Source organism: Lathyrus oleraceus, chromosome 5 (assembly GCF_024323335.1).
Source record: "Lathyrus oleraceus cultivar Zhongwan6 chromosome 5, CAAS_Psat_ZW6_1.0, whole genome shotgun sequence".
Classification (NCBI taxonomy): Eukaryota; Viridiplantae; Streptophyta; class Magnoliopsida; order Fabales; family Fabaceae; genus Lathyrus; species Lathyrus oleraceus.
The window spans coordinates 282,621,934-282,636,678 of NC_066583.1; the positions used below are offsets into that span (position 1 = coordinate 282,621,934).

The 14,745-nt window shown below is 34.1% G+C and overlaps 2 protein-coding genes across 2 annotated transcripts; both read left to right on the forward strand.

Moving 5' to 3' along the window:
- The first annotated feature begins 4,651 nt into the window (after positions 1-4,651).
- LOC127080211 (uncharacterized) lies at positions 4,652-5,574 on the forward strand. Its single transcript, XM_051020540.1, has 2 exons — positions 4,652-4,866; positions 5,160-5,574. Exons 1-2 carry the CDS (start codon positions 4,652-4,654, stop codon positions 5,572-5,574), a joined length of 630 nt encoding a protein of 209 aa, XP_050876497.1.
- A 5,863-nt stretch (positions 5,575-11,437) lies between these two features.
- Positions 11,438-14,028, forward strand: LOC127083902 (uncharacterized). The gene is made up of 5 exons (XM_051024266.1): positions 11,438-11,858; positions 12,856-12,913; positions 13,073-13,257; positions 13,479-13,560; positions 13,665-14,028. The coding sequence occupies exons 1-5, from the start codon at positions 11,706-11,708 to the stop codon at positions 13,679-13,681; spliced, it is 495 nt and encodes a 164-aa protein (XP_050880223.1). The 5' UTR covers positions 11,438-11,705; the 3' UTR covers positions 13,682-14,028.
- Positions 14,029-14,745: the final 717 nt, after the last annotated feature.

Below are 14,745 nucleotides of genomic sequence, written 5' to 3' on the forward strand. Positions count from 1 at the left end.
ACCATCATGTGCGTGATACCTTGCATCACACGCGTGATGCAGCTTTAATGACCATATCGCACGTGATATACTGCATGACGGTGCATGTGATTATTTATGAAGCTGCATCATTTTTTGCTCCTTTTTCACTCAAATTTTCACTAAGTCCACAACTTGCACACTTAGGTTGTTTCCCCTCATTCTTTGGTCATTCTTCTTCATTTTTGCTCGACTTTCACTTGTTTTTCTCTGATTATTCTACTAAATATATGTAATGATGGACTATCATCATAACCCTCCTCTGAGTCTTCAACTTCCTTTTATAGAGACTGTGAAAGATTCGTTGGAGGGTTTGAATATAACGAGTAAACTTAGTGAAGAAGTATGTCAATATAGACATTGGAGACTAGCATCTGGTCTGAAGCTTTTTCCATTGAATAATAGTATTACTATCAGCATCTTTTGAAGTACTAGATATTTGTTAAAAGGTAGAACATACTGAAGATGTCACATCTTTATTTCTTGAGCCTTGCAAAACTAAACTCTAGTTGACTTCAGAAATTTGGGGCTTTGATAAGATAACACTACTTTAAGGACATTGTATAGAATAGATGCCCTTAAACCTTTCAGAGTCTGAGCTTTCATCAGAAGCTGAGTACTGAGACCAGAGTCTGATGCCTTCAAATGCTAATGAACCATTTCAGATTCTGATCAATCAAAATTAGGCAAATATTGCTTTTTCACATATGCTAACAATCATGATTAGTTCTATGTTTGTGATCCTACACACTTAAACAAAATGTTAGCATACCCTATTGTTCTTTAAATACATTGTTATCATTAAAACCTTTTAAGGGCATAAAAAAATCTTGTTTCAACATAATGTTATACATGTAATCAGATGGGGTGATAGATGTGATGATCGTGAGATGGCTTCGAAGCCCTCTTAGAATTTATTGTTTTCTTTAATTATTTGAATAAATTCTCTGGTTTGTAACATCGGAGTTTTGGGCGCTTGTATTTTTATATTATGAGTTGAAACTCTCTTTTGTGGAGTTTTTCAGAATTGTTTTATTCAGACTTATGGCAGGTTTTCGTTTATATTCCACTATGAATTATTGAATTTCTTGTTTATGTATGAAAGTTTTGGTGAAGTAACATCATATGTATGTTTTTATCAATTTAAAATTAACATCTAGGGTTAGGGTGCTACATAGTGGTATCATAGCAGGTTGGTCTGTCCGACCATGTTTTTTGTGATTTTTATTATTCCTGGTGTACGAGATATGTGTGAACGATGTGGATATAATGTTCTTTCTAATAGTTGTTTGTTGATATACAGAGGAATGACTGAAAGAAATGATTGTGCTATTACTAATGCCTTGACAGTCTTGGCTAAAGTGTTGCAAGCTTAGCAGAAACCACATATCGAAAATGTTGGATCCCGTGGACTGAACAGGTTTCTGAGGAAAAATACACCAACCTTCAAAGTAAGGCATGATCCAGAAGGTGCATAGATTTGGTTGTAGGAGATCGAGAAAATCTTCCGAGTGATGGCATGTGCAGATGCTCATAAGATTCTTTATGGTGCTTATATGATGTCTGAAGAAGAAGAGTATTGGTGGGATAATGCTAGACAGAGGTTTGGGGATAATGGTACATATATTACTTGGGATGTATTTAACGGATCATTCTTGGAAAAATATTTCTCGGATGATGTGCGTGGCAAGAAAGAGGTGGAATTTCTTGAATTTAAGCAAGGAAATATGATTGTTGCAGTATATGCTGCCAAGTTTGAGGAATTATCTAGGTTTTGTCCTCACTATAATGGGGAGGAGGCTGAAACTTCTAAGTGTATCAAGTTTGAGAATAGGTTGCGCCCATAGATTAAGCAATTCATTGGGTATCAGGAAATTCTTCAGTTCTCCGTGTTGGTTAACAAGTGTCGTATCTATGATGAAAACAATCGTGCTAGATCCTCCCATTACAAGAGTTTCAGTGACAAAAGAATTGGTAATCAGAATCACGGGAAGCCTTATGTTATTTCTGATGGTGAAGGTAAACAAGAGTTTCAGTAGAAGAATAATGGTGGGAAAACTCAAAGTGGGGGAGGTGTTGCTAATCCGATCAAGTGCTTCAAATGTGGTGTTCTTGGCCATCATATTTCAGAGTGTACTATGGTGACATGTTAAAAATTTGGGAAAGTTGGGCATAAGGCTAATGAGTGTAAGAATTCTACAGTGGTTTTCAATAACTATGGAGAGACTGGTCACATCAGTACCAACTTCTAGAAACCTAAGAAGATGCATGATGTCAAAGCTGGAGGAAACATTTTTTCTCTCAGTGGTGCAGAGGCCTCAAAGTCCTATAATCTTATATGAGCTACATGCTTTATTAATGGTACTCCCTTGATTACTATCATTGATACGAGTGCTACTCATTCTTTTGTATATGTTGATTGTGTGAAAAGATTAAATCTCATTGTGTCCCCTATGGGCGGAGGTATGATAATTGACACTCCAGCTAATGGGTCGGTGACTACTTATTCGATTTGTTTGAATTTCCCTCTGACGATATATGGTATGGACTTTGGTATTGACTTGTTCTTCTTACCATTGAGTCAACTTAATGTTATTATGGGGATGAACTAGCTAGAGTTCAACCGTATGTATATCAACTATTATTCCAAGGCAGTGTTATTTCCTGAGTTTGTGGAAGAGAAAGATCCTTTATTCATATCAGCCAATTAGATGAGAGAATTCTTGAAAGATGAAGCCCAAGTTTTTTCGATTTTTTCTTCTTTACAAATAGGGAGCAAGACATCAATGGTTGATCAACCTGTGGTGTAAGAATTTCCAAAAGTATTTCTAGAAGATATAATTGATCTACCGCTAGAGAGAGAAGTTGAGTTTTCTTTTTATCTACTTTCATGCACCATACATGTATCAATGAAACCTTATAGAATATCTCCATCCGAATTGAATGAATTAAAGAAACAATTAAAAGACTTTCTTGAGAAAAAATTTATTAGACCAAGTGTATCTCCTTGGGGAGCCCTAGTGTTGTTTGTTAAGAAGAAGGACTGAAGTATGAGATTGTGCGTCGACTATCACCAGCTAAACAAAGTCATTATTAAGAATAAATATCCTCTTCCCAAAATCGATGATCTTATGGACCAATTGGTTGGAGCATGTGTTTTCAACAACATAGATTTGAGATTGGGCTATCACCAGACCTAGGTGAAAGATGAAGATATCTTGAAGACTGCTTTTAGAACTCGGTATGGTCATTATGAATACTCAGTGATGTTGTTCAGAGTTTCTAATTCCCCTGGTGTGTTTATGGAATATATGAACAACACTTTCCATCCTTATCTGGATAAGTTTGTTGTGGTTTTCATCGATGACATCCTAATATATTACAAGTTAGAAGAGGATCATGTAGAGCATCTCTGTATTGTGCTTCAAGTTCTGAAAGAGAAACAATTGTTTGCCAAGCTATCTAAATGTGAATTCTGGTTACATGGAGTTAGTTTCTTGGGTCATTTAATTTACATTGGTGGTATAGCGGTGGATCCTTCGAAAGTAGATGCATTATTATAGTGGGAAGCTCCGAAGACAGTTACTCAGATTATGAGTTTCTTTGGACTAGCCGGTTACTACAGGAGATACTTCGAGGGTTTTTACAAGCTAGCTTTACCTTTGACTCAGTTGACCCGAAAGGGCCAAGCACTTTTGTGGAATATTCAGTGTGAGAAAAGTTTCAGAGAACTGAAGAAGTGGTTGAAGACTGCACCAATTTTGACTTTACCTGATACAGATGAACCATTTATAGTATATTGTGACAGATCCAAGATGGGTTTAGTCAAAGTACTTATGCAGAGTAGCAAAGTAGTGGATTCTACTTCCCGAAAGCTAAGGGTTCATGAGAAAAACTATCCTACACATGACTTAGAGTTGGCGGTGGTGGTTTTTGTATTGAATATTTGGAGACATTACTTGTATGGTTCTAGGTTCGAAGTATTCAGTGATCATAAAAGACTAAAATATCTTTTTGACCAGAAGGAGCTTAATATGAGGTAGAGGAGATGGTTATAGTTCTTGAAGGACTACGACTTTGGTCTGAATTACCACCCTGGTGAAGCCAATGTTGTAGTCAATGCTTTGAGTCAGAAATTGTTGCACATGTCAACTATAATGGTGAGAGAACTTGACTTGATAGAACAATTCAGAGATATGAGCTTAGTATGCAAGGTGACTCCTAGTAGTGTGAGATTAGGTATGTTGAAGCTTACCAGTGGTTTCCTCTATAATATCAAAGAAGGTTTGAAGTTGTACATGAACTTGGTTGATCGACTATCTTTCGTTGGTCAGAATGGAGATGAGGATTTTACAGTTGATGAGAATGGTGTGTTGAAATTTCAGAATAAAGTATGCATACTTGATATGTCGGACTTTAAGCGTATGATTCTTGAGGAAAGTCATATAAGTAGCTTGAGTATTCATCCTGGGGCTACTAAGATGTACTAGGATCTAAAGAAGATGTTTTGGTGGTAGGGTATGATGCGAGATATTGATCAGTTTGTTTATGCTTGCTTAACTTGTCAGAAGTCGAAGATTGAGCATCATAAGCCGTCTGGTTTGATGCAATCGTTGGATATACCTGAATGAAAATGGGACAGTATCTCAATGGATTTGTGACTGGGTTGCCAAATACTCCAAGGAGAAGTGATTTGATTTGGGTGATTGTTGATAGGATGACTAAATTGACTCAATTTATACCGATTAAGATCAGTTTTTCATTACAAAGATTGGCTGAGATATACATTAGTATTGTTGTGAAGTTGTATGGAATTCTGTCAAGTATAATTTCCGACCAAGATCTGAGGTTCACTTCTAGATTTTAGGGGAGCTTACAGGAAGCTCTGTATACTAGACTGAGGTTGAGTTCTGCCTATCACCCATAGATCGATGGCCAGACCAAGAATATTATTCAGCCTCTGGAGGATTTGTTGAGGTCTTGTGTTCTGGAGCAAGACAATTCTTAGGACACTTACTCATTACTGATTGAGTTCACATATAATAACAACTATCATTCTAGTATCGACATGGCACCTTTTGAGGATTTTTATGGTAGGAGGTGTAGGACCCCCTTATGTTGGTATGATTCTGGATGTGTAGGACCCTCCATAAGACTTATCACGACAAGCAAATGAAAGATCTTGAGTTTCACGAAGGTGATCATGTTTTTTTTAGAGTCACCCCTATGATCGGTGTTGGTCATGCCCTAAAGTCTAAAAAGATTACTCCTTGCTTCATTGGACCATATCAGATTACTCAGAGGATTGGAGTTGTTTCCTACCGTATGGATTTACCCCCATCTCTCTCGAATTTGCATGATGTTTCCCATGTGTCACAGCTCCGGAAGTATGTTCATGACCCACCTCACGTAATCCAAATGGATGATGTGCATGTTCAGGAGAATCTAACTATTGAGACATCACATGTTCGAATTGAGGATAGAAAAGTGATGCAACTATGTGGCAAAGAGATTATTCTTGTGAAGATTGTTTGGGGGAGGACCTGTTGGAGGTAGTATGACTTGGGAGTTGGAGAGTCGGATGAAGGAATCATATCCAGAGGTATTTTCGTTAGGTAATTTTCGAGAACGAAAATCTTTTTAAGTGCGGGAGAGTTGTAACATCCCTATTTTATTTTAGTATTTTAATTAAATATTAGGATATTTATTTATTGTGTGTGGTATGATTTATTTTGATTAATTGTGTTATTATGATGGTTTGGATGTTATAAGAGTATCTTGGTAACTAAATAATTACCAAAATAGTTGACTTGAGAGGGTAGAGTTTAAAAATTAGAAGTTTTTGGATATTATTGATTATTAGTTAATTTAAATGATTTAATAATAATAGAAATAATTAGATTTTTTAAATTTAATTATAGATTTTAATTAAATAATTATTTAATCGAAATATTTATATAATTGGAATATTTTTAAAATAATTATATATATATATATATATATATATATATATATATATATATATATATATATATATATATATATATATATATATATATATATATATATATATAAAGAAACAAATTGTTTTAATTTTAAAAAAAAATTAACGGGAATATTTGGGGTGTGGGAGTAAGTAGGGGATGAAGTATCCGAATGAGATTTGGGACTATAAATTTTAAAAGAAGCGTGAGAGCTAGGTCACTATAAGAAAATCCCAAATTTCAGAAAAATAAAGCATCTGATAGCGAAAAAGGGAGCTTTGGAAAGAGAGCAGTAGGAACGACAAGATTTTGTGAAAAAACTTTGATTAAGGTAAGGGGAATTACTTACTATAAGGTGGATATTTGGGCAGTAGGATGATGGGGGTTCCCTTACTCTCTCATCAGCGTCAATGGTATGCATTTTTTACCCTATTTTTTTGTACTCATCGTTTCTATATATTGTTTTCTGCATCTCTGTATTTTTCCCAAATGGGGTTCTCCTAAACCCTTTGGTTATCGATCTATGATAATATCTCAGAAGTGTTTATATTAAGAACTTTGTTATAATCCATGTTATATATGCATGACTGTGTTGGCTTTTGGTATTTATTGTCGTTACGATCTATGACCAAATGCGATAAATCTCATTTGATCACTTTTGTTGATCAATAAGTTTATCGATGAAAATTTTGGGTGACCAACATGTTATATATGTATGATTGTGTTGGTTTTTGGCATTAATCCTTGTTACGATCTATGACCAAATGAGATAAATCTCATTTGATCACTTTTGTTGATCAATAAGTTTATCAATGAAAAATTTGGGTGACCAAATGGGACTTTAAGAAAATTCCTCTTGGTCACCGTACGATGAAATTGGTGATTATAGTACTGTAAATTTTTTGTTGATTATAGAAAAATGTTCTTTTTTGGAAAATACCAAAAATTCGTTGTAAAGAATCACTTTTCTATAAATAATCACTTTTTCTGTAAGAAATCACTTCTTCTTTTTTTTTGTAAAAATCACTTTTTTGTTAGAAATTTATTTTTCCCGAACGGAATTGCATGACAGAATCGAAAAGTCTAAAAAATCACAGAAATCGAAAAGTTGAAAACTCAGAGAAAATCGAAAGTCCGTGGAAATTGAAAATCGCGAAAAACGGCAGAAATCAGCAAAATTGAAAGTCGGGGAATCACGAATTTTTTTTGGTGTTTTTCGAGCGCGTTGTCATTTTTTGAGTTCCAGTGTTTTTTCTTTGACTTTCGTGTAATACTGAAGATAAATTGTATTATTTTGAGACTAATTTCTTTTTCTGAATAAAATAAAATTATTATAGTTTTCATTTGAAAATATAATAGAACGGAAATAATTTGTGACATTTTGGAGTACTGGAATTAAAACATTATGGAAACTGGTGATTACTTTTGGAGCTTTGTATTGGTGATATATGGGTCGTACTCATAACCTATTTTCGGTGAATAAGTGATTAAATAACCTTGGGTGAATTATATTTGTTTGGGTGAACTATATTGTTTGACTACTTGCATTTTCATTCATGCATATACATTGGAGTTAGGTGGGACTTTGGTCCATTTGGTGGCCTCAGATCTATTTGGTGGGATCGTTGGTCTAGTTAAGAGATCAAAGGCGGCTCTCAGATCTATTTGGTGGGGATCGTCGGTTCAGGTGAGGGACCGAAGATAGTAGAAGAAATCAATAACATACCTCTGATATCCATAAAAACTTGGTACACATGCATATAGATGATGAAGTTGGTGCGTTATAACATTGCATATGTTGAGAATGATATATGTGTTTGTATTAGTGTGTGTGTGTGTTTGTGTATTAGTCTTACTTTTATATTCGTTTATCATCATGTTGCTAAATTTCACTGTTATAACTTGTAAGAGTATTCTCACCCCTTATTTATTTTGTTGGATTGACTTTGCATAATGTTGTATAGATAATCAGCAGGAGTGATAGATGTAATGATTGTGATATAGCTTCAAAGCCCTCTTAGCATATATTGTTTTCTTTAATTAGTCGAATAAATGCTTTGGTCTGTAGCATTAAGGTTTTAGACGTTTGTATTTTTACGTATGAGTTGTAACTCTCTTTTATAGAGATTTTCATAATTGTTTTATTCCGACTTATGCCATATTTTCGTTTATCTTCCACTGTGAATTATTGAATTGCTTGTTTATGTATGAAAGTTTTTGTGAAGTAACATCCTATGTATATTTTTATCAATTAAAAACTAAAATATGGGGTTAGGGTGTTACAATAACCATATTCGCTTAGATAGTGATTCTAAAAGTAGTGTTTCTTCTGCTGCGGGAATGAGGGTAGCTCCTGATTGACATTCCCCTTCCCTTACTCAAGATTACATGGTCCACGAAGTTGTGTCCTTGATCGATGATTCTAATTCAGAAAGGGAAGTTTATAACTCACTCGATGAGAGAGCTTCTTCGCTGGATTCTTTCTATGCTCTTTTGTTATATGATAATGGTAAAAAGGATCACACTGAGGTCCTCATGCCCCCTCCCATTCTGACCGAAACATAAATACAGGCGGCTAGGATGATGAGAGAACGTGCTAGCGATTTCGTTTAGGTTTACAAGAGAACCAACACTTGTAAACCTAGTGACGTAGAAATTATGGCTCACTTGGAGTGTCGGAGTATGTCAGTTGTAATCTATTGGATCAAGCCCCGCGAGAATTTTAAAATTGATAAACTGTCCTGGAGGGGAGTGACGCTGGTGAAGTCGGTCGACGCGGTTAAGTACGGTTGGGTGACTATATAAGTGGTGGGGATCCCGTCCATTCTGAATACTAAATAGGATATAAATGATGTTGATATCATGGTCGGAGACCCTTTTGATTGACCGGTCCTCTTTGTGGGTTCAAAAGAAAGGCTATGAAATTCCTTTGACGACTACTCAATCATGCTTTATGCATGCTTGTTCATCAGGATAAGATTGCGACTATCTTTCTCTAACTTCGAGGTGGTCGTCCTAAAGCACTTTAAGGTTTCCCTTTCTTAGCTTCATCCAGGGCCTAGGCTTATATGAGGGCGTTCTAGTTTTATGTTGAGCATAAGTATTGAAATCCTTCCTTTAGAATGTTCTTCGACCTGTTCTATATGGTTCACACCTCTCAGGAAGACACCCATGACTAAGGGTTTATCACTTTCCACCCAGATGATCCTTGGTTCATTTCTTTCACCAAGGAATAGGGCAATTTTCTAAGGCGCTACTTGTTGGTGAAACCCCTCACTCCGGAGGACCGTCTCGCCTTTTGCTACTCTCCAGGTGAAACTTATTATTCCTGTAAAAGTAGATTCCTTAATTATTGTCAATTTCTATCGCATCAAGTTAGGTCCTCTTTCCCCCGGCGAGGTATCGATGAAGAAGGATTTATGTTCCTGACTTCAGGGAATTGGCTATGACGAAGGGTTTGGCCCTGGTGAATTTCCTTTCCCTGATTAGATGGAAAAGCGAATTGATATTTATGACAACATGAATGCGGCCAGTCACACAGAGGGGAGGGAAACATTTGGTGGAAACGGAGTCCCATAGTTTTTCTAACATGTGCGATTGTACCTTACATATAACATGGACAAATTAATGTTGGTATACCAATTTGCCAATGCTCAAGGTATCAAGACTAGTCATCTTGGTCGGGTTATGACACCCCCTCCTATGACCACTACTTTTATACCGACCACCGAAATTATTGTTGATGCCTCTCGGGTCGACCAACTTGCTAGTGATGCAGCCACTTTAGTTGTGGAAGATACACCATTGTCTCCCATTCCAGCAAAGAGGGGATAGAATAAAGACCAACATTACCATCTAGAAGAGGGTTCTCCTAACCATACCTGTTTGTTCGGGGACATTTCTTTAGGGGTGATTACTCCATTCCTCTGATTTACATCCATTATGCCCTCTCGGATTTCTCGCAACTCAGAGGAAGCCACTATTGTTGTATCGATCAAGGATTTGTCTTTGGTTTAGAGCCTATTAGAGGCATAGAAGATCTAGCTTCTTTCCGAGGTCATACTTAGTACATATCATGTCGTTTCCTTGTTCTCTATGGCTATTGCTGGCTGAGGGGATATCATGTCTTTAGGAAACCCAACCAAGGAGAGAGAGACTTAGAAGGGAAAATTTGAAGTCTTGGAGTTGAATTGCTCGACTTACTAGAAGGAATTGACTAATTTGCAGAAGAAGGTCAAACATGCTTAATCTTTACCAAATGTGAAGATCCACAACTCTCCTTCAACTTTGGATAGCCCGGTTGCTAAGCTGGAGTCCTCTCTTTAGGAAGAGAAGAAACATCACCAAGAATCTTCTGATGATGTTGCTAAGGTAAACCTCCAGGCGGAGGATCTAAAGTAAAAATCTTTTTGTGGAAAATTTGAAAGTGTTTTATGGAGCTAAAGTGAGATTTTGAATGAGGTAGTTGACTGTAAAAGTAATTTTGGTTAGAAGATGAAAAAGGTTGGAGAAGAAGATGAAGAAGGAAAGAGGGTGATGTGAATGTGAGATTAGGGTTAGGGTGATGTGATAACAATGCTCTGCGACTCTAACAAAGCATGACGATGAATTTTCAGTTTTGTTGTGTAGTTTTTGTTGTCGTTATTGCTACTTGCTAGGTATATCACAATTGCTCTTGTGCCACCTTATTGTTTGTGAGAGAGACACAAATATTTTTTTAATAAAAAACTACGAAGCTAGGAAGCGTAAAACTAATAATAACTTCAATATAAACAAAAAAAATAATGTCAGATTACACAATACCAACTACACTGCCACATATGCACGATTTAACATTTTTTCCCCTCAAAATTTAACAAAAACAATCAAGTTTGTTCATAAAATCATTTTTGAGAGATTAGATATGAATATTTATTAATTAAGAGACTAAAATTAAACCTTAAACCAAATTAAAAGACTAAAAATATATTAAACCTAAATATATTACTACCTCAAATCATATTTATAAGAAAAAAAATTATATTTTAGATTTGAATAATCAATATATCATATGTAAACCGTAATATAATATCTTAACAGTATCATAGATCAGATATATTAATTATTCCATAAATCTAAAAAAAATACTTTTTTCTTATAAATAAAACTCGAGGGAATATATCTCTTTGTCTCCTTTTCACATCATTCTCTCTTTTCAATTTCTTGTGCTAAATTTTTTTAAAATAAAAAAAAAAAATCTAGAAAAGTCAAAGATTGAAAAGCTACCATGAGACATAGAAGGATTATTGGGATTTGGGAATAACTTCCATGTGGGTCCCATTAAGACAAGCATGTGTCATAGAGAATGGAAAGGGATGGAAATCGAGTGAGAGCACATGGATGGAGGGGGCATTCTACAATACTGTGTGCTTATAAATACCTCTTCATACGTTACATGTTCCAACACACACACACACACATCTTCTATCGATCACGTGTTCTCCTCTCCTTTTTCTCTGCCTTCTGCTCTCTCTTTACTTTGTTTGCTTCTTCCATGCAAACCTTATCCAACAATATCTTTTAGTCGTTAGTTTTGTTCTTTAGCTTTACTCTTTCTATTACATAACCTGTTTTGTTCGTTAATTGCTTTTCATAAAAAGCACTCAAAATACTTAAAAAGCTTAATTATAGTAGTAGTGAATCATACACTTTGTAGCAAAAGACATGGAGAACAAGAACAACAAAAAGAAAGTTGGAGGAGCTGGTTCTTCCTCATCTCCTACCAATTTCGATCATCTTTTTGGTCCCAAAGATCCTTCCACTACTTCATCTTCTTCCACCAGCATCTTTAGCTCCATTTTTCCACCACCATCCACTGTATGCATGATTTTTTCTCCCTCTTATATAACTCTTTTCTATGCATGGATATATTTTTCTAAAAGTTTTTCATTTTTTTTTTCATTTTACTTTTTCAGCATGGCTATTAGTTTTTGCTCTAAATTGAAAAAAATTTAAATACTAATTAAATATATTTTTTATAACATTTTATAATTATAAAGTAATTCAAATATTAATTTTATTAAAAATTATAAATAATTGAGTTAAATAGATGTAATTTAAAGATTTTGGGTTCAATTTCTATATTAACAATTATTGATATTTATGCATTAATATAAACCAGCAGTTGATATTTATTAATAAATAAGTTAAATAAATCAATATCTGAATTTGAATTGAAAGATGTTTATATCTAAGCTTTGTTTGCCAAAAAATTGCTATAATTCATAAGCTAACTTTAGCTTTTGATTTTCTAGATTGTTATTAGATTATTAATTGAGTTAAATAGGTGCAATTTAAAGATTCCGGATTCAATTCCTGATATTAACCATTATTGATATTTTATTATTAAAATAAACGAGTTGTTGATATTTATTAATAAATAAGTTAATTGATTAAGTTTGTAATTTTAATAAAATTAATAGTTGAATTAATTTATAATTATAAAATTTTATAAAATATATATTTAATTAGTTTTTAAATTTTTTTCAATTAATATGTAAAAAAAAGTGACAAAAAATGATAAAATAAAAACTACTTGAATTAACTTATCACAAAAACTGTCCAACAAAATGAATCATAAATCTATTAAAAAATAATATCATCTAATGAATAATAAAAAGAACGGATAAAATAGTTCAAAAATTCATATATATTAATTGAGTTAGATGAATGTAAATTATTGTTCTAAAATTTAATTTTTAATAGCAGTATGTTTTTGTATTTTCTCATAACATATTTAATGTAAACATACGTTTGATACTTATAAATTAATAATTTTTAAAAATAAACATATACTAATCTTTTCTAACTTTAGGTTGGAAGGAGAGATTCAACAAGGCACGACATGGGAAGCAATAATTATGGAGCATCAGGTTCGTTAAACATATACTAATTTGACTTGGTTTGAGTACAAAATATAGATATGCTATTTTGAGTTAACTCCAACCTCAAAACTTGTCTATATACAGGGAACATATAGCTTTTTCATGTTTGGTTTTTTATAGTAAAGTTTGAGTTTGGATTGGTTTCAGGAAATTACTCAAACAAAGGTGAAAACAGTGGTGGCATCTCTAACAAGAATAATAATACTATTAGTGATACCAGTTATCAAACTGAGACAGTGGAGCCTAGTTACTACAGCTCATCAATCTATTATGGTGGTCAAGAAAATTATAATTCTCCAAGAACCTGCAGGACCACTCAACCTCCCCATATTGTAACTCCCTTATATTCTCATCCACTTTATCATATGCTTTTGTTCGATGTTCTCTCAAGTTTTTGGAGTTCCTGTATAAGTTAGTCACAGTTCAATCGTGACAAAATAAACACAGTCAGAATTATTTTGCCGGAGTTTATTTATGACAAATTTTGAACCATGTGCGATAGAGGTAGTCTGTTATTAAATATGCTAAGGTTCACCGTTAACTGATTTTGCAGATCAAGAAAAATAAGGATGATGATGATGATGATTCAAATGGTAGTGATTCGGGAAGTGCTTCAAGAGGAAACTGGTGGAAAGGTCATAAATATATTAAGCTTTGCATGTCCATTAGCAAAAACAATAACAAAAGAAACTGAAAATAAAATATATAATATATTAACTTTGTGTTTGTGTTTATGCAGGTTCCCTTTATTATTAACATTTGATCAGTATTGTCGCAGTACTCTTGTGGTCTAGTTAGTTAATCAACTATAGTATGTGGAAATAAAGCTTGGTAGCTGGTGCATGCAATGCAATTACTACTTTTGGCAACATGTGTGTTGGGTTCTTTTTGTCACGTCTCGCACATTAAACGTATAAGTTAAAATGTATGACACCAAAGACAACCTTCGAAGGGAGCTAGTTTGAAGAAATAGTTACTACCTGTCGAATGTGTTGTTGTTTTTAGACTATAGTGTTGTTGTTGTATAATCATGTGACTCTGTTATATGTATGTGTACGTTGTGCTATTCTGGTTTTATATATATAATATATATCCATTATATATGTAGTTTCTTTTTATTTTTACTTTTCTTGGATTGAATACTTGGCTATAGGATTGGTGAAATTATTGTAAGCCCTTTTAGAATGTAAATAACTAATAGCATTGTAATGGGACTCAAGGTCCACCATTTGCAAAAATTAGGTTTAAGAAACTCTTGAAAACCATCTAAAGATTTGATGTCACTGAAACATAAACTAGATGACATAAAACCACCTCAGGCTATGCTTTCCCACTCGAATCAAGAATTTTCTTCTGGGAAGCGAAGAATCAAGCTACGGCTACACAGTCAACAGCAGAAGCAAAATATATGGCTTCACACGAGGACATTGGAGAAAAACAAGATGAACCTACTACAGTCAATTGCGACAACAAGTCAGTAATTGCAATGGCGAAGAATCCGGTGCATCACAGCAGAGCAAAACATATAGCAATCAAGTATCATTTTATTTGAGAAGTTGAAGCAACTAAAAAGATCAACCTCGACTACTGCAAGACAGAAGATCAAATTGCAGACTTATTCACAAAGGCGTTGTCGAGACCAAGTTTTGAAAAGCTTCGAGCTATGTTTGGAGTCACAAATTCGCATTAAGGAGTAGTGTTGAAATTACTACAATTTTCTAGAATTCTCTTAGATATAATGTGTATGGAAATATTAAAAGAACTTATAACTATTTTGATACTAATCTATCGTGAAACATCTAGAAATAATTAAAATGATT

Coding starts and splice junctions, on each gene's coding strand:
- LOC127083902 (XM_051024266.1), top strand. CDS start 11,706: ATGGAGAACAAGAACAACAAAAAGAAAGTTGGAGGAGCTGGTTCTTCC. Junction 11,859..12,855: donor TTTTTCCACCACCATCCACT/GTATGCATGATT, acceptor TTCTAACTTTAG/GTTGGAAGGAGAGATTCAAC. Junction 13,258..13,478: donor CCACTCAACCTCCCCATATT/GTAACTCCCTTA, acceptor CTGATTTTGCAG/ATCAAGAAAAATAAGGATGA.
- LOC127080211 (XM_051020540.1), top strand. CDS start 4,652: ATGGGACAGTATCTCAATGGATTTGTGACTGGGTTGCCAAATACTCCA. Junction 4,867..5,159: donor ATTTCCGACCAAGATCTGAG/GTTCACTTCTAG, acceptor CTGGATGTGTAG/GACCCTCCATAAGACTTATC.